The sequence below is a fragment of the Punica granatum genome, chromosome 1 (assembly GCF_007655135.1).
Source record: "Punica granatum isolate Tunisia-2019 chromosome 1, ASM765513v2, whole genome shotgun sequence".
Lineage (NCBI taxonomy): Eukaryota > Viridiplantae > Streptophyta > Magnoliopsida > Myrtales > Lythraceae > Punica > Punica granatum.
This window is the reverse complement of record NC_045127.1, coordinates 55,007,093-55,026,603: the sequence shown is the minus strand read 5'-3', so window position 1 is coordinate 55,026,603 and position 19,511 is coordinate 55,007,093. Positions and strand designations below refer to the sequence as shown.

The following is a 19,511-nucleotide window of genomic DNA, read 5'->3' as shown; positions in this document are numbered from 1 at the left end:
CATCATCACTTTGGGCGTAAACCCGAGAAGGAGAAGGCTTTGCAGGCCCAAAATGCTCTGGACAATCCGCCGGCCCACGACCAAACAGCATCTCTGTTCTCGATGTTCCACAAAAGCTTCAATCCATAAACAAATACAACCACCACATTGTAACCACCATCATTACTCTGATCAGAGCATGCATGATCATCACTTTCACTTCCATTTTCAAACTCGAGACCTCACATAAGTCATCTCAGGGTTCTTTCTTCCAGCTTCTCACCACGGTATTAACCTGGCAGGATCGGCCTTTGGGACCTGCCTTCTAATTGTAAAGTAATCAGACGATAACAAAAATCCATCATCAGTGTGCTCCTAATTCATGACAGAACCGTCACAATCAGAATCAACAGCTAGGAAATCATTTTTGCCCCTTTTCTCAGTAGTGATATTAGCTTTAAAAAGAACGAGAAAAACAGCAAAATATAAGTTAAGAAAGATGCACACACAAAACTTTTGTGATTTTATGCCGGGACCATTCTTCTTTCTTTCTTTTTTTTTTTTTTTTTGGAGATAAGTGATGAATTCTATTAATCAAGAAGAGAATGCACAGGGACCATTCTTTAGGCAAAAATACGTAAGGGAAAAAGCTATTGATGATAACAGACAGGATAGAAACTATTCATGATCCCAATTGCAGTTAAGAATCCATGCTGTCATTGGCACATCTCGTCCTAATTCCTAACTATGTTTTCAGAAAAAAAAAAATTTCTCAGACCAAGATGACTCTAATAGCTCTATTATCAGTATTGAACTATCAGAGGAAAAATGTATATTACTAAATGTACCAAACACTAAATCCCTAATTTACTATTTACTACTAGTCAAAAGATGCTTTAAATGCTGACGAGCTGCTAATGACACTTCGATTTGTGGTGTTCAGATGTATCAAAAAGAAAAAAGAAACAGTATATGTGTGAGCTTTAAGTAAGTTCGAAGAATCCCGAGTGTATGGAAAGTGCTAAATGACTCTTGCAGTCGGTCTCTTTTAGGGAAGAGATTCGTCAAGCCATCGAAGGTCACCAGGGACATGGAGATGGATCGAGTGTGTTTCCGTTACCCTTACTTTTGCTGAGTTTGCTTGAATTCGTTTGAGGGGGTAAATCAGCGTGCTTTGGGGGAAATACAATTCAGCATATCTGTTCAGTCTTTTTTTGAAACAATTTGATGCCTATGCCGTGAGGATTAGTCTGCTGGGGTTGATAGGAATATCAGCCCCAGCACTTTGGTCTGGCAAATGCCAATATGCTGTAAGGTATATTGGCTTATAATTATGGCACGCAGAAACAAATTGTGGGTTCTAGTGTTGCTTGCACAATCGATGAAAATAAGAAACCTTGCTGGAGTCGATTCATTGGTTGATTAGAAATCGCTTAGACGGTTGATTAGCCGCTGCTGGAATGTCGGGTTCACGGCAGAAGCAACATGTTATTTGTCTCTGGGACTGGTGTTTCCAAATCGACCTAGTGTTGGGAATGGTATTGGCTGCAAGCTATATATTTGCATTGGTCTCTTTTCTTGTATCTTGAAGATGGATTTGGGATGCTTCTTTTCAATGATAAGTTGCAATACCTCCCGAACTTATGAAGCAAAGTTGTGGCATTTTAAAAAGTTTAGGGTAATAGTGGCAGTCCACTCTTAATTCTACACGATAAATGAAATTGTAAAGATCTACTCAATTAATTAATTAGTTTATATAAAAATATTTTACACTGACAATTTTTCGTATGATAAATAAACGTAATACAGATTAATCTTACGAAATAAATAAATAAATATAAATCAAGTATATATAGATTAATATTTTTAAATGGACATTATTCTGAATTAATTTACATTGACTGCATTATATTAAATTTTTTTAGAAGTATTATATAGCTAACCTCATTAAATATTAGTTAAGTAAATATTCCATCGAAGTGATTGGATCATTTCATCTGAAATTATTCAAATTTGCAAAACTTAATTTATATATTAGAAGAATAAAGTACAAGCAAATACTAAAATTATAGAATTTTAAACATTCTTTAATTATCGTTCTTTTGTCAAATAAAAACTAAAGATTTTGAATTTATAGGAATTTAAACTTGTTCTCATAGATATAAGGTTGATATTGAAATGATGTACATGAATTTGTTACGTAAGTTCTTTATTTATGAATTGAAGAATACATGAACCTTTTGCATACATCAATAAATACTACAACTTCATATTATTTATTATTTTCATATTTAACTTCTTACTATACAATTTTTTTTCACAAAAATTATACAATTCACATGTTCAATAACCTAGTATTAGTATATATAGAGATAAGTAGAAAGAGCGAGAGAAGTCATATAGATATAGGGGTTAGGGTCAGGGGCAGAGCCAGTTATAATTGGCATGAGGGGCAATTGCCCTCCTGAACTTTGAATTTTTTTAAAATTTTACTCCAAAATTATGTAAAATTAATATTTTGCACTCCCTCGAAAAATAAATATTTATGTACTATTTATATCAAGTAACATTTTTGCCCTCCCTTAATGAAAATCCTGACTCCATCCCTGATTAAGGTGTAAGGAAAAAAAAATCATCCCGAGTCGAATGATAATTTTTATATCTCCTATTTATAGGATATCTATGACGTTGTATTTGGAATGATACCATATATGTCGAGAAGTTTTTTCAGTTATCAAAAAAAAAAATTAGGTTTTCTTTTTAATTCCTTAATTATGCAATATTACATGCAAGTAATGTGGATAAATATCAAAATACATTAAATGTGTCACGAATAAAATATGGTAAATGATCATTTAACTTGAATTGAAAGGACAAGCAATGCGGAGCTGGAGGTTTAGGCCCCGTTTGATTTGTAAGTTTGATTTTAGAATCATGATTTTGATTTTAACTCAACACACTATACAATAAAAATACACGTTTCCCAAGTCAAATTTATAATCTCATCTCATTTGTCATTTTCCACAATCAAAATCAAAATCAAAATTAAACTTACTTTAACTCTAAAATCAAACGCACCATTAAGTTCGTGACGTAATGTTTTGCACCTCTCCTTTTTATATTATAAAATGTTGAAAATGCCATTTTGGAGTTTTATCAGTAATTATTTATGTAGGCGGCGATCCGGTATATATATTTTTGAATCCTTTCCTTTTTTTGGTGGAAAAAACACGAACAGTAGCCGAGAGAAATGGTGGAGCTGATCAGCTACATCCCCCAGCTGACAAGTCCACGAACAATGGCCGACAGTCAAACTTAATCCACGATGAGCTAAGCTTTAGCTCTAGGTCCAACTTGACTCCGGCCACATAATTCTACAATATATATAACTGCTTATATATGTATATATTATATATATATATATAATATAGATATAGCCAGTCGAAAGAATCTCTGAGAAGAAACACGTGCTTTACGTGCAGTAGTCGCTTTTCTGAATTTTCTAATAAGGATTTCACATTTTAAAATTCTTTGTTGAAATCTCTCTCTCTCCCAAAAAAAAAAAAGGTCTATACGTACATGCAATATATACATATATATGTATATGTATATGTACTCTCTGATAGAATAGAGGGTAGAGAAAGAGAGAGAGAGAGAGAGTACTAAACTAATAATAGAGAAAGCTGAGGTGGATCCGAGTCAGTCATCTTTTTATATGGTCCCAGTCCATGCCCATGTCCAGCAGCATCCCTCCGTACACAAACTGTGTTTCTAAGATAAACGTTTTTTAATGGTCAAAGGCAAAGGTCAATCAATCATCTGGTTGTGAAATTGTTATCATAGTTGATTAATTAAGAGCCGAATTCCCTGTTTAGGAACGTGTTTAATTATCAACTAGACTAGATGCGTGTAAGTAACGAGACCGAATGGACATTCACATTTAACGTGGGTCAGTATGTGTACATACCCTATACGGGGCTTACATATAATCCTTTTTGGCTATATGGACAAGTGGATGCAATTACTTAATTGCTTGCATTGTTGGAAAACTTGGATAGATAGATAGATAGATAGATAGATAGTCTAACAGAAATGATTTTTTCTTTTTCCGATTCCGAATATGCCGAATCTCTCTGCTGGACAAAATGTCCTTATTTTTAATGATATTTACAACCATGCCCTCAGAGAGATTCTGTCTTTGCCGAATTCGAAGGAAATTGAAGGGCCGTTTGGATTCAGAGTTAAAATTATTTTAATTTTAATTTTAATTTTGATTTTGATTGTGCAAATGACAAATGAGATGTGATTATAAATTTGACTTGGAAAACGTGTGTTTTTATTGTGTAGTGTGTTGAGTTAAAGTTAAAGTTAAAGTTAAAATCAAATTTTCTTCAATCCAAACAAGGCGTTCAAATAACTCTTTAGTTTATTTAAGTACCGTACCTACTGGAATTTCCAAGCTAGTTATATATGACAATATACTACATATTATATTCCTTTTGAATATCCCTATCCTTATTTATTTATATTTATATATATATATATACATCTACACTGCAGGGATGGAGCCAGAATTTTCATCAAGAATAAAAATATTACTTGATATAAATAGTATATAAATATACTTTTACGGTAAAAATTTTAAAAATTTAAAGTTGAAGTGGCAGTTGTCCCTTATCAATATATTAACTCCGCCCCTGTGCATCTGTGTATTCATCGTGGCATGTATATTCTCGAGATAAATGTTACGTATTCGCATTATATGCAACCGCTAGCTGGCACTATGCGCCACCCGTTTCATTCCATGCAGGAATAAGACGAAAGCTACGTACATTTTTTCCTGCTTTATTCATCCAATTTCTCGTATACATACACACACATATATATATATATATAATATTTTTCCACTCTACATAGCTTTGGCTAGCTAGGCTTCTCCAGAAGCCCCGGGGACACTATTCATGGTGGCAGCAATTAGGAGTGTGTACAGATACCAGATATATTCGAAATCGATCGGAACCTATTTGTTATGATAAAGCCCGGATAGCTCGTGTTAAATATAGAATAAAGTTCGGGTATTAAAATATAGAAGCAATGAAAAACGATTCCTATTTCGATTTTTGCATATAGAGTATTCAGAACTAGAGTTAGAACCGATACTCAGACACGGATAAATTTTTTCCCATTTTATATATACAAAATCTTATATAGTTATATTCATATATTCTTATATTTTAAATCTATAGTCACTAATTTAAAAATATATATTAAAAAAATCTAAAACCCTAAATCAGTACATTTAATCTATTGAGGACATAACTTAATCTATCGTTCTCTCTTCTCCTTTTCTCTTTCCCCTTTTTCTCGAACTTATGGTCATGTTCTTAGTTCTCACTGTCTCTCTCCTTTAGCTGATATGAGCTCCAACCAATGGACCAACCTACTGCGATTGCTTAAGCAAGGCACAGTCGATCACTGGTCGAGAGGGGTCCGAGCACCGTCCGTCAATCTCTCCCCATCTTTCTCTTCCTCACCTAGCCGACACAGGCTGGCCCTGAAGCTCCACGACAGAACGTATCGCAAGTCGCGCCTCCACACCAGCCGCTGCTGCCGCGAGACCAGAGGTTCGAATAGTTTTCATTGTCCTTTTGTCGAATAGACTTTCATTGACTCGAAAAGATGAAATCTTTTTAGTCTTCCTGCTTCACCCCTTTTCAGCCTACCTATGGTATACCCTATTTTTTTTCTTTGCGTGATTATAAATGAATTATTTTCAATTTTATTTAACGAGATAAAAATTTTTTACAGGTCCAATAGGGTATTCAAAACATGTAGTATAATATAAGTTTTAGATAAGTTTCGATTCCATGACTCAATATGATAGTATCCGGATTCAAAATGTTAAAACATGTCTTTTACAGAGTAAGTTTTAAGTGCCGTGAAAAAACATGATACTCGGATCCGTATATCCATAGCAGCAATTGTTTCCCAATCCCTGAAACTGTGGATGATGTTATCGTACTCAAATTATTGTTTAGCTGATGAAATTATTACGAAGATAATAATTAAAGATAATGTTATATTTTCCTATCGTGCAATACATGCATACATACATATAAATATAAATATATATATATATATATAGTTTGAAATTAATTAATTGATGATGAGGAATTTAATGATCGAGTAGAGTAGAAAAGTTTGGTACACACAACAGCTGTCTGTCATTTAGTGAATTTCAGGAGTAACAATAAATTCTCCCCCAAATACTCACTGGTTGATGTCATAAATTACCGGATCGAGATTCTATCCTATACAATATACTAGCTGATGCATGCATGCCTTTATCGCCATTTGTATGGTCACGCTCATGAATGAACGAAATTATTCGATAATCATATCTCGTCATGTGATGTGAAAAAATTAATTAAAAATACATCAAATTCGTAAATAGAGTGCTAACCATACAAGCAATTACCACCTATTATTTTTTTGCTGACCAAATCATTTCGAGATACAGATCATTATGCATGCATTTGCCTTTTCTTATAGCTAATTTATTGAGACCTAAGACATGTTCCCTCGATCTAACGGTTGTTGATGGCCTACGTAGATATCTTAGAATTTTCTTGTGAATAATGTATAGTTGGTTCTTTGGTTTCTTTTTAACGTTCATATATTAATCTAGGTTGGTATGTCCATATATACTAGCTAACCCGTCCCCATAGTATATTCCTACAAGACAACTATTTCCCGTATTTGGAAATTTTTTACAATAAAGTGGAGCCAATCTCTGCAAAGTTATCCCGACAGGGAAATGATCTTTTTGCTACAATCCACTAATTTCAAGATTTATTCTACGAGCGTAAGAGTTCAAAACATACTCAAGATATTCCTTGAAACGGATTAAGTTCACATCTAATTGTGGAGTACACTTAGACTAAGAAGACTGGAGAATCCTGTAATTAAAAAAAATTATCATGAATTGATTCAAACGGTTCGATACTTATTTAAAAAAGAAAGTAAGATATCGAATTTCAATTTTATAAATATTAAAAATTCATACTGATATAATTTTATTTTTTAATAAATTCATTCGGTTCAAATTGAATTAATCGGTGGTTTATAAGTATCAATGTACAAGCCAATGAAAAAAAGGTTTTTCGGTAAACGATGAAAAAAAGTTATTATTTAATGTAGCAAGCCAGTAAGGAAGGGAGGAAAGGGAAGCAGTGAAAAAAGTTCGACTAATTTATTAATTTATTGAAGCGTACGACTCCTCGCAGAAAAAGAATATTAGGTGAGGCTACGACCCTCCATCAAATCTCCGTCATTGCCTGATCACGGCCGTCCATTCCATCCAACGTCAACGCTTGGACCCTGAAGTTGGTCGCCCCCACCCTACCGTGCACGTCACCAACACGGATAACTCTTACTCTCTCTGTCTCCCCCCCTCGTAGTCAATAGTCATTTCCTCAACGTGCCATTACCATCGCAACGGATCACTTGGCGCGTGCCTCCCACTCCTCCCCCGCGGTGCGTGAGGGGGCGGGATTCCACTGGGCCCCACTCTGCCTTTCGTTTCTTTCTGAAGTAAATAAATAAGGTGTAAAAATAGCCTCTGTTCAAAAAGACAGCGCGCCGTGACCAATAGCATCACTCCACCACCACCACCTCTCGCAGCATTCTCAGCCCGGCCGCCGCCGGAGGCACTTGCTCCGTCAACACAGCCGAAGACATGGGTGCTGAAGAACCTGTAAACTTCCGTGTTTTGCTCTGTTCCTGCTGCTGCTAATGAATTTTCTTGTCTACTGCGATTTGGGACAAACTAACCGAGATTTGTTGCCCAATTCTTATTCTTGTCAGGTGGTAGAGAGAGAGAGAGGAGGAGGTGGGGATAAGAAGGATGAGGAGGAAGAGGAAGTAATGGAGCCATCAACAGGAGGAGGAGGAGGAGCTGGAGAAGAAGAACGGGTTGAGCAAGTGGTGAGGGATGTGGAGAAGGGAGAGATGGGATACCAAGAAGAGGTTGTCGGGAGTATGAGAAATGTTGACAATCCGACTCAGACGCAGACGCAGACGCAGACGCAGACAGACTATCATGCCTCTATGATGCAGAGCCTAAACCCAACGAACCCTCTGAGGATCGTCATCAATGGGAGGACGAGAGTGGCCACTCCTTCCCCTGCTCCGCCTGGGAGGACGAGAGTGGCCACTCCTTCCCCTGCTCCGTCTGGGAGGACGAGAGGGCCCACTCCTTCCCCTGCTCCGTCTCAGCCTTCCGTTGCTCGCTCCACACCCACCCCGCAAGTACGAAAAACAAACATTCTTCGAGCTTCGGTGCTGATAAGTTTTTGAGGATATATATGGGGAACTGTTATTCATTGATATCTTGAAAAAGGAAGAAAATCTATTTGTGGTCGGTCATATATATGACTATGAGATTGAAAAAAAAAAAAAAAAAAAAGCTGCAATTTTTGCGAAATCCCTGGTGACGGATTTTCGGAAGAAGATGAATAGATAAATGTCATATCTTTACCTCCTGTTTCTGTTCCTTTTTGCTTGCTGCAGCAATCTTCTATAGTATCGCTAAATTCAAGGGGCTACACCAACAAGTTCTCTCTCTTCTTGTTTCTGCTTCACATGGTTGCGGCAATCGGGTTAGTCTGCTTCCTTCTGTTCAAGGGGGTTCAGGGCTTTCTGCAAACATCAAACGGCAGCGTTAGGAAACAGGAGAAGAGGCTGGCGAAGTACTTCCTCCCACAAATTGAAATAGCATCCCTCTTAAGCATTATCCTCGCCTTCACTTGGCAAAAGGCCGTGAGGACCTGGCCCGTCCTAATGGTTCACATCATCCTGTGGAGCACCTTCATCATGTCCTTATCTGCAGGAGTTCTCCTGCTCTGCTTCCAAATGCCTGCCACCGACGGGGTCGGGGTCTGTTTCGTCGCCTTCGCGATCGGGAACGGCTTGTATGCCTGTTGGGTGTCTCCCAGGGTTAAGTTCTGCTGCAAGGTATTGGTGAAATCGCTCGAGCCGGTTTCTAAGTTCTCCGATATAAACCGGCCGATCTACTTGATGCTCGGGGTTGGGTTCCTGTGGATGTCTCTGTGGTTATTAGCTGTGATCGGAGCCATTAATTTCTATTTCCCTCCGCTGATCATTATTTTACTCGGGCTGAGCTTGGCCTGGACTACCGAAGTAATGAGGAACATAGCAAACTTAACCGTGAGTAGAGTAATTGCGCTGTACTACCTCCGGGGAATGCAGTCCAGCACTCACTTTTGCTTCCAGAGAGCAGGGACTCATAACCTAGGGAGTGCGTGCCTCGGGTCTATCTTTGTTCCAACGATCGAGGCGCTGAGAATTGTCGCTAGAGGCTTGAATCTACTCGAGGGAGAGGATGAGTTCATGTTTTCTTGCGCACATTGCTGTCTTAAAGTCATGACGTCAATCTTCAGAAATGGCAACGGCTGGGCTTTCGTGCAGGTATTGATTTTTTTTCCTCACCGGAGATGCCAAGTGAATAGATACTTAACTATGTTTCAACCTAAGTAATCATTCGTAATTTGCGCCATCGTTCCCTTGAATTTTGTGGGGGTTCTGGAAGCATTATGGTATATTGATATTCTGAATGTAAGGAATGTAATGTAAATGGACTTCTCTTGCTGTCGCAGATAGCTGCATACGGGAAAGGGTTCGTGAAAGCATCACAGGATACATGGGAGCTTTTTGAGAGACGAGAGATGGAAACCGTTGTAGATTCAGACATAACCAGCTCGATCTGCTTCCTGACAGGAGTATGCAGCGGCTCGATGTGTGTTATCGTGGTAGCTGCTTGGACTTTCACAGTTCACAAGGGCTTCACAGCCACGATTTCCCTCCTTGCCTTCTTCGTTGGGTACCTCATGGTAGGTAACATGACACCTTCACACCTTGCTTGAACAACCAAACGCTTCCCCTTATTAAATTCAGTCTCGTACCAACCATTTGATCAACTCGATGCTAAACTAATCATTCAGACAGACCAATAATCCTCGTCACGTGCATGCTAAAAAAAGTATTTTACTTTTGGTATGTTCAGACTAGGATTGCAATGGCAGTGCCCCATGCTTGCGTGAGCTGTTACTACGTCTGCTACGCGGAGAACCCGAACAACAGGCTCTTTGATGACACGATAAGAGACCGACAGAACTTGATAAAGTCGGGTCGGGACGTGGTCGTGCCTACCCCTCGTGTTCCCAGTCGATATGCAAGGAGATAGACGAGTAAGCAATAACTCCCAAGATTTATCTCTCTCCTATCCCGAGTCTAGCCTAGGATTGATTCTGTACATAGAGATTATTTTTGTGGAGTGGACATCAAGGTATAGAACTGTGGTTGGATTTTTGTCCTCCTTTATCAAACGAAAGAACTCCGGGGGCCAGATGGAAAAGGAAAAGCTGTGGAAAGTGTTGAGCTCCTCGGTAGATTCTTTTTGCTGAATAGCTCCTTGGTAGATTCAGTTAAAGGGTAAAAGGGGGCTTGACTTCTGACTTTAGAGGCGATATATATGCGTGTATGTGTATCGATTGTGATCTGCGAATGGTGTTGGTGGTGAAGATGAGTCGGAATGACGAGAAATCGACACAACATGGGCCGATAAGATGGGCTCAGGGTCGTGGTGTAACGACCGGCAGGAAAACGATTATCGAGTAGGTGCTGGTGGTTGCAGATCGTACTTCCTGATCAGCATGATTGATGCGGTGTGAGATAGCTCTTTCGTTAATCAGTGCTCCATTAAATACTTTCTTACTGTCCATTGATGATAGTATTGGGATATTTGAAAGGAAAGGGAGGGGGGGGGGGGGGGGGGGGAGACCGCACTGAGATTGGGTTGCTGTCCACAGGACGAAGACTACAAAAGAAGAAGAAGAAGAAGAACAATTGTGGTTGCAATTGCACAATGCTTTTGGTTTTGGGCCCCAATAGGCCCTTATCTTTATTTTGCATATTATGGCAGGATATTCTGTAGTGTACTACTGAGATGTCCCCCACCCACCCCGAACCAACATTTATTTTATTTAACCATTTCCATCCCTCTTTTGTACTCTTGTTTTTTAAGTAAGTTTTGTTTGTTTTGTCAAAGCTTTACTTAGCTAAGCTAGGTCACCCATTATTTGATTCAGTCACGTACATCTCCATGTAAAATCACGATTGTTGCTGTACGTATCTAAGTTGAGATTGTTAAAGATTCCTTCTGTGCATCTCCATGCAAAATCATGACGACTTTTTAGTGTATCGGATAAGAAGAAGACAAGTCGGAATTCAGATTCTTTCCGGGAAGATTCAAAGAAGGCAACCTTTTTTCCCTTGGTCCCTTCCCTTATCTCGATGTGCAAAGGCAAAGCTAAAACAAGGATCCAATGTTTTGTTTGGGCACCTTTCCTTTGCCTTCAACCATAAGAATTTCCCTTCCCTTTCAAGAATGTTCTTTCTACATTACGAATGTGGATCATCATCCTCAACAATCTGTCCTTTTTGACTATGACATCCAATTTACTCCTTGTCATCTCTCTCTCTCTCTCTCTCTCTCTCTCTCTCTAATGGTTTCCCTTGATCGGTCGCCTAATAGTGAGCGCACATCGATTTGGTTGAGTAACAATGATTGTGAAGTGGACCTCCTCTTTTAGCTTTCCCTGGAAATTTCGCAATCTAGCCGTAGGTAAAAAGGAAGATGGAATCAGCCACTCGTGCTTGCACATCAGAACTATCACTAAAAATCGTATTAGTGTCAAAAACCGATGCTTGGCCAAGTCAGATATTCATCACCTCAAAAGGGGAACCTTCTGGCATGAGACAATCTTCTTGTAATAACAAGTGCCGGTGAGGGATAGATTGTATCGACCTCAACCTCGCCTACATGCCCAATTTCCCCTTGAGAAGTTGGGGTTTTGATGAAAACAAGACACAAACCCAGAGCTCAAATTAATCTTCTCAAACAAATACAAGCAGTAGCCCCACTACTATTGCTAATATCAATTTCAAAAAGGCACCAAAATCACTAGAAGTTCATCGGTATGTGCAACAATGCAAGCACAGATAGTTACGAAGCCCGTCTAGAAAAGTTTTCAACATCACACCCCAAGGAACTACAGCTAGCCCAGCATCTCTACTATAATATAAGATTCATCCTTTATAGATTCAGGTACTCATGAAATTCCAGCACAAGGTGAGATAATTGCAATATCTTGCAGCTTAGTACCCAGGGAACACTTCCCCTCTGAGCATCGAGTTGAGTTGCCAGAAGAGGAGGAAGGGAAGGCAAAGCAATTGAACACGAAAGAGTTGTAATCAATCATAACATAATTGTGTGTATTACAACAACTCATAAAAATCAGAAGTAACAAGTAAAAGAGGGAGCGATGCTATAAGTGTCACAAAGCAGTGTCCACTTCAAGGAAGAGAGAATTAAAGGACTACACTAATACTCACTGACAAACAAACTCGGCCAAATGTTTCTCCTTAATCCACAATTACCTCTCCGCATCACCCGGCTTTTGAAGGGTTGGCTTTTGAATCAGTTTTTGGGTCTGATTTCACCTCACCAGAACAACACCCACCTCCATGGTGGTGGTGGTGATGGTGATGATGGTGGTGGTGGTGCTGATGACTTTGCTTCCCCTTAAGCTGCTTCCGCATATCATAAGCATCCTCCCCATCAGCATAGTATTTTGCTTCCACATCATGTATCTTGTAACCCAACGTCTCGGTGTACAAATTAAACGCAGCACGGTTGCTCTTTCTAACGTGCAGCGAGACATACTCAGCCCCATAAACCTGTTGAATGAATATTGAATCAGAAGCGAGAAAGTCTAACATCGGATGCACAATCCATGCTATCCCATGTTTTACCTAGAAAGTAGGCAGTCCCAAATAAAACCGCCAAAAGAATGAGCTAAGTCTATCAAAAACTGAAACATCCCATAACCAAGACCAACGGCACTGTGGAGATGTAATGTCTGCCAAATAAACTTACTATCCTTGCCAGATAATTGGCTTACTAATTTCGTTGGGGATGTAATGTTTCAGGAAATCATTGCAATATGGAGAGGCAACAATCGAAATAATCTGGTAAGTTTCAATTTCATAGCATCTCATTTGCATATATATTTAATTCAGCCTAGAGCTATCTGATAAAGCACTAACTACCTCACACCCTATCGATCCTATGGAAATGGAAACCATAGATGATTAGCTTTGAACCTAATTGAGCTTAATTGAAGTCTAATCCGAACAGAAGGAAAGGGGGAAGACGGGGAGGGACCTGTTCCATGGCGTTCTGGGCGGCGTTCATGAGCTTAGTGGCGAGACCAAGCTTGCGGTGAGTCCTGAGGACGGCGAGAGAGGTGATGTGGCCGTGGCACTCGTTGGTCTCCTCCTCCATCTTGGCGAGGACGTAGCCGACGATGCGGCCGTTGTAGTCCTCAGCCACGTAGAGGAGCTGAGGCCAGGAGAGGATGTGGTAGAAGTAATACTTCATCTGATAGTTCTCGGGCAGGCACAACAGGTTGCACGCTTGCATCGCCAGCAGGTCGTCCACCGTAGCCTTGCGGATGCACACCATTTTCGCTCCCCCCCCCCCCCCCCCCTTCGCTCGCTAGGGTTTTGGATTGGCCTTTTCCGCTCAGTTATGGTGCGGACGTGAAAATTCTCCAAACAGTGTTCAGCGGAAGAAGTGAAGATGAGAGAGAGAGAGAGAGACTGTCACCGGACCGGAGAGCTTCTTTATGGGCTTTTGGGCTTTATTGTCTCGACATGGGCTTGACATAGATGAGCAAAGTCTTCTTCTCAAGGTACATGTAAACGGATCCATCACGTGGTATTAAGTATAATAAAGATTCATCGATTAAGTATAAATTTTTAAAAGTATCATAAAAACTTATCATTCACAAAAATAGAATACTTTATGCTATAAAACACATCATTCACAAAAAATGGGATACTTTATGCTACATGCGTACCCGTACACACAATACCTTCTCGACATGCAGGCCTACTAACTATATTGGGAAATGGACTGGAAGGAGAGCAATCGGACTCAGCTCCAAATCCGTCCATTCATATTGTGATTTTCTTTTTCTTGGAAAACGGGGGAAAAAAAGGACTGGAAGGATTTTTTATTTTATTTTTTTCTCCCACTCCACTTGGTGAAGAAAAACACCAACAAATCATTTCCAAAAGGGATACCAAACTATTCAATTCGACAAAGATCAACTTCATAACTCTACGTCGGTGCAAACTGGCATTCTAAACACAGTAATGTTACACTCCTAGGACTCAAATCAAGTATGCATGCCAAAATACATCGCTGTCACATGAACCTGAAAATTTCCAGGCATCTCTTCATTAGTTTGCAAAAGCTCGCACTGAATGCTCTGAGAGTCGCTGCAGACGGCCATGTCAAGAGCATTGCTCATAATTCGTGGCCGGTAAACTTCCAGAGTCTAATGTATTTCCCCTGTGTGGTCACAACCTTGTTCTTCCCAACAGCAAGACAAGTGACTGGAGGCCGAGCAGTCCTAGGAATTTTGTCAATCAAAGAATTATAATCATCTACGGAGAGCCTCCTTCCTTTCCTCCTCTCTACCGTTCCCGAGGAAGTCGACGCTGCTGTATTGTCCATGACGTAGCTGCAGAGACCCTCACCAGTTTTCTGATCCAAAACATGCAGCGCGCCATCCATCCCTCCCACGACTAGCGTGGAGTCATCATTTTGCATGTGCCCCAATGAGTACAAGACACTCGGGCTCACTCTCAACTCCCACAGTTTTCTCCTATTTCTGCACAGAAGCAGTACCAAGATTATGTAAAATCTGATGCTAATCAATGGTCAAACGCCGATACATTTTTAAGCACCAAATTCCTACTTTCCACTGCCATACAAGTCATGGAATCTTAGGAGTCGTTTGGAACTATTTCCATATATTTGTCCTCAAAACTTAAATCCAAGCTAAATTCAGAAGCTTATCTTTAGAAAAGCTTTCGATTTATAATTTGGACATGAGAGTGCATATAGCTTTGAACGCTGATTCAAGTAATGGACTTCAACAAGCATTGGCATCCGCTTTCAGAAGATGCTAGCGGAGGTAGGTGGCAGTCGGTAGCCATTGACTAGAGGTATTAGCAGAGAGGGGTGTAGCCATGGTAGTGGCAGAGGAGGTATAGTTTTGTCAATACGTCTAGGACTGCTCAGGGACACATTTTCCAAATAAACAAAGTATAGATTTTTCATTTTGGTCATGACGGAACAGATATCTGCGTTTAGGTTAATCCCAAATTCTTTCCTCTCACAGTTGCAGCATATAAAGGCAATGTCCAGATACAAATCTGAAACATAAATAACAAAACCTAAGATTTGCATACCTAAAATCCAAACAAGACACGTATCCCGCGCTTGATCCAGCAAAAACCAACCCCGAACGAGGGTTGTAACACAATGCCTTTATGCCTGCAAACACATTTTTCAAATCACATAACATTCAAATTCCCCATGCTAAATATGAGAGCATAGTAATGATGACATCAATAGAACATAGGAACCATATTTCTCATGGTCGTTATATTGAGAAGGGATGCCACCTGTGATATCTGGAGTCCTTAGTGTAGTTACGCATGCATCGGACGAAAGATGCGATACCTTTATGGTCCCGGCAGAGGATCCGCTGAAGACAAACTGATCGTCGCTCAAAGACAAGCATGTTACAGGCCCAGGATGCATCCTGGAAGAGCATCAGATGATATAAAAATTAGAAGTTCAATTAGACATTGTCAGACGAAAGAGAGAAGGAAGATGTTAAAAAAAAATGTTTCACACACACCTCATGATCCGTGAACATTTCCTACTGTACATATCGAATACACGAATGCTTCCATCCTCACACCCTATCACAGCCTCTGGGTCAAGGTAACTGCACACATAGAAAGTTAGAGATTGAATGCCGATCCATGATCATCATCACCACATCCAACAATTAGAAGCATCTAAAGAATCACCAGAAATGTGCAGTCTGTTAGCTAAACTGATCATGTCCTGCAAAAACTGATTCAGATAGTAGTTCCTAGAACAATATCAAAGTCTCTTCCAACATTAACATTTTTATCTACTTACCGCATGCATAAACCCTTTGGAAATGTGCCTGCCCGTGGCGGAAAGATACTCCTCTGTCCATTTCGCCTCCATAAGCATAATTGGGTGCCGATTAGTCCAACTATCTACAGAGACGAGATTTCTGGTCAAAAAGATCTCTATAGAGAATCAAGGAATATGTTCAGCTTGAAGATTTACACTATGAGCAAGTAGATCACACAGATACAAAGCTCCTGACTGAGAAGGAGAAAAGGAAGCTGGGCATCCTTCTTCATCTTGTCTTTGATAATTTTTAATACAGAAACAGATTGTAACAGATACCTTGCTCTCATCAAAATCAAAGTCAACTAAAGAAACAGTGTCTGGTACAGAGTACTCTTCAAGACATTTGTAGCTTTCAACTGACCAGAGACGCATAACCTAGCATCATACAAGCCACTAATGCAGTCAGAAACAAATCAAAGCAGACCAGGTAAGTAATTTGAATGGCTAAACAAAGAATTCAGTATTCATACCTTATCACCCACACCAGTAAGAATCGTACCCATCTTCATGCGGCATTGGTTAACCCTAATAGAGAGAAATAATGTCTTTCATAAACGATAGAAGATCAAGTCGAGGCGTAAATAGAGGTCAAAACTGCGTCAATGTAGATTCTCCAAGAAGTACGCAATGCATGTATTCCAGCTAAATTCTTGCATGTCTTCTCTTATTTTGCTTGAGTTCTCACTCCACTGGATAACAGTGTGAACATTTGTTCCATTACTATGATCATTATCGTCAACAATGTTGTTCTTGTGCTCAATAACATATATTATCAAGAGTTCAACCTCCCTCACGACCTCCTCTCGCAGAGCTTGCTTCTAAACCCATCAACCATAAAGCTACTACCCAAGGACGGAAAACTTTACCCGATGGAATGTCCTTTCCACTGATCAATAGTAACCCGACCTCGAGTCAGAGACAGCTTCTGATGCTCCATAACTAATTCCTCGAGCCGGAATCTCCATGGTTTCTTCGAAATGTCAGGCTCGTCGTGGAGGCCTCCATGATTGGCGAAATGCTTGCAGCAAAACTGCTGAAGCAGCTTCTTTTGGTTTATAATTTTGTACCTTCACGATCAAGTGACAATTATTAACAGAAGAGGCAGAGTACATATACTAGATGAAAGAAGAAAATTGGTCGGAAACATGAATATCCGCCGTAACCTAGAACTCATATCATATGCGAGGACACTGAAATGCAACTGCTCTCGGAGACCTCTCAGAAGGCAATAGGAAGGATTACTAAGCAATTTGGAGAGAGCTGAGCCGGAGAAAGAAGAACCCACGAGTGGAAAAGGGAAAAGAAGCGGAGTTCATTCATGGAGAAGCGGGTTACCAGAATTTGCAGACAACAGAGCATCGAACGAGGTCAAAGATTCCGAGGAGAGAAAAGATTGTGCAGAGGGCGTCCTGGCCGACAGAGTTTATAGGGGTTTTCTCTGTCGCGGCTATCTTCTTAGCCGGCGACGAGCCGCCGGGCCCCGATCGCCGTATCATTGCCTTGCCTCTACGGAGTACGGAAAGAAGGTGGTCACCGCCCTAGCAGCGGGAAGAGTTACGGTGACCGCAGCGGCAAGTGGATTATTATCAAAAAATAAATATCAATTTTTCTAATTCTTTATTTTTTGGTAAATAAATATCCATTTTCTAATTCTTTAATAAAAACATTTTTTTTTACGTAAGTGAGACTCATAAAAAAAAATTGAAATAATGAGAGCACGTAATGTTCTTAGGTCCAAGTCGGCGCAAATGCATTAAGAAAACTGGATGACAAACCCTACATGTGCACGGGCTAGAGTTATCACACACATACATATATATTCAAAAGATCGGATGGCATAATTAAATGGGTGTATAGATAGCACAAAATTTGGTCACAACTAATTGTTTCAATGAGGAAGTTACTTTCCTTCTACATTTTCAATTGTGACAATTTATTTGATTAAAATTATTTTCTTACTAATTATACTTTGATTAAAGTTTTTTTTATTTTTCATTTTAGACCAACTTTTACAGCAATGGGAGATTCTCATCGTTTTACACTGTGTTTGGATTGAGGGGTTTGGGAGTTTTCGGAGGGGGGTTTGGCGGTGTTATAAACCCCTTCAATAACCTTATTTGGAAAAAAATTATAATGGTGCGTTTAGTTTCAGAATTAAAGTAACTTTGATTTTGATTGTGAAAAATGACAAATGATTGCGTAGTTTGTTGAGTTAAAGTTAGAGTTAAAATTGGCAAATGTGTATTTTTGTTGTGTAGTGTGTTGAGTTAAAGTTAACGTTAAAATTTTTGTGATTTTAACTGCGAAACCAAACGGAACAAAGGGTTTCGAAGATATTTGAACCAAACCCTTCTAAATGTCATAATTTCAAACTCTCTAAATTGGGAGGTTTTTATAAATCTCTTTATTGAAAAAATAATAATTTAACAACTTGACTCCACAATAAATCTAAAATAATAAAAACAATCCAATCAAATCCCTTCAAACTTCTTAATGAATTCTATCTAAAAAGCGGTTTCGAAACCTCTTCGTAACCCCTCAAAACCTTTCCCTCATTAATCTTCCATAATCCTTCGAACCCTTCCCTCTCAGAACCCCTTACTGAAGAATACCCAAACATAGTGTTAGGGTAGAAGAGTTTTTTTTTTTTTTTTAATTCTTGTGAAGATATTGAGGACGCATATATCCATATTGAGAGATTTTTTAGGTTACTTTTAAACACTTTGTATAACGTATATGTCTATATATATGAATTCCCGTAGTTTTAGGTAGAAGAGTTTTTTTTTTTTTGTAATGATATAGGTGGTGGCTTATATATCTATATTGAGAGATTTTTAAGTTAATTTTAAACACTTTATATATATATATATATATGTCTATATATATTAATATAAATGGCTTTTCAACTTCTATAGCTATCAATTTTAGGAGTTTTGTGATAATTTGACATGATAATAGCAAGTCATTTATCGCATAGTGATCGATGGGGATTTCAAAAATCATTTAATCATAAGCTTTTTATGTCCCACGTGGCATTGTGAGTTGTTTTAATTTTTATAATTTATATAGATATGGATATATAGATAGATTTTTTGAGAAACTATGGATTATATATGTATGTCATCATTTCTCATTCTTTTTTTTTTCTATTAGGCGCGTGACTCCTCTATGACTATAAGAAGAATCATCAATTGAATTATTGCAGTTTAAATTTTTGGCTGCTCTACCTTTTTCCTTTTCAGGCGAGGCACTTTGAATGGATTGCATTCACACCCATCAATCGTGTATCCACAATTGGGCCCAAAATACCTCTCTGGATCATCCATAATTAGATGCCTTTTAATTTCAAATGCAAGAG

The 19,511-nt window shown here is 39.1% G+C and overlaps 3 protein-coding genes across 5 annotated transcripts; 1 reads left to right on the top strand and 2 right to left on the bottom strand.

The window, feature by feature from the left end:
• Window positions 1-5,346: 5,346 nt before the first annotated feature.
• Window positions 5,347-11,214, top strand: LOC116192916 (protein PNS1). 2 transcript variants are annotated; one of them, XM_031521622.1, is made up of 6 exons: window positions 5,347-5,603; window positions 7,266-7,735; window positions 7,846-8,289; window positions 8,551-9,468; window positions 9,657-9,890; window positions 10,064-10,306. In XM_031521622.1, the coding sequence occupies exons 2-6, from the start codon at window positions 7,718-7,720 to the stop codon at window positions 10,241-10,243; spliced, it is 1,794 nt and encodes a 597-aa protein (XP_031377482.1). In that variant the 5' UTR covers window positions 5,347-5,603; window positions 7,266-7,717; the 3' UTR covers window positions 10,244-10,306. The 2 variants fall into 2 exon arrangements, with proteins under 2 accessions (XP_031377482.1, XP_031377481.1); XM_031521621.1 differs by lacking the exon at window positions 5,347-5,603 and having other exon boundaries at window positions 7,239-7,735; window positions 10,064-11,214.
• A 1,077-nt stretch (window positions 11,215-12,291) lies between these two features.
• On the bottom strand, window positions 12,292-13,616 carry LOC116192919 (N-terminal acetyltransferase A complex catalytic subunit NAA10). Its single transcript, XM_031521626.1, has 2 exons — window positions 13,286-13,616; window positions 12,292-12,798 (listed from the first exon to the last, which is right to left on the bottom strand). The coding sequence occupies exons 1-2, from the start codon at window positions 13,583-13,585 to the stop codon at window positions 12,508-12,510; spliced, it is 591 nt and encodes a 196-aa protein (XP_031377486.1). The 5' UTR covers window positions 13,586-13,616; the 3' UTR covers window positions 12,292-12,507.
• A 479-nt stretch (window positions 13,617-14,095) lies between these two features.
• Window positions 14,096-17,733, bottom strand: LOC116192918 (F-box/WD-40 repeat-containing protein At3g52030). 2 transcript variants are annotated; one of them, XM_031521623.1, is made up of 9 exons: window positions 17,489-17,733; window positions 17,020-17,220; window positions 16,624-16,678; window positions 16,307-16,528; window positions 16,130-16,233; window positions 15,840-15,929; window positions 15,601-15,740; window positions 15,385-15,469; window positions 14,096-14,801 (listed from the first exon to the last, which is right to left on the bottom strand). In XM_031521623.1, the coding sequence occupies exons 1-9, from the start codon at window positions 17,647-17,649 to the stop codon at window positions 14,435-14,437; spliced, it is 1,425 nt and encodes a 474-aa protein (XP_031377483.1). In that variant the 5' UTR covers window positions 17,650-17,733; the 3' UTR covers window positions 14,096-14,434. The 2 variants fall into 2 exon arrangements, with proteins under 2 accessions (XP_031377483.1, XP_031377484.1); XM_031521624.1 differs by having other exon boundaries at window positions 16,430-16,528; window positions 17,489-17,731.
• Between the last annotated feature and the right edge of the window lie 1,778 nt (window positions 17,734-19,511).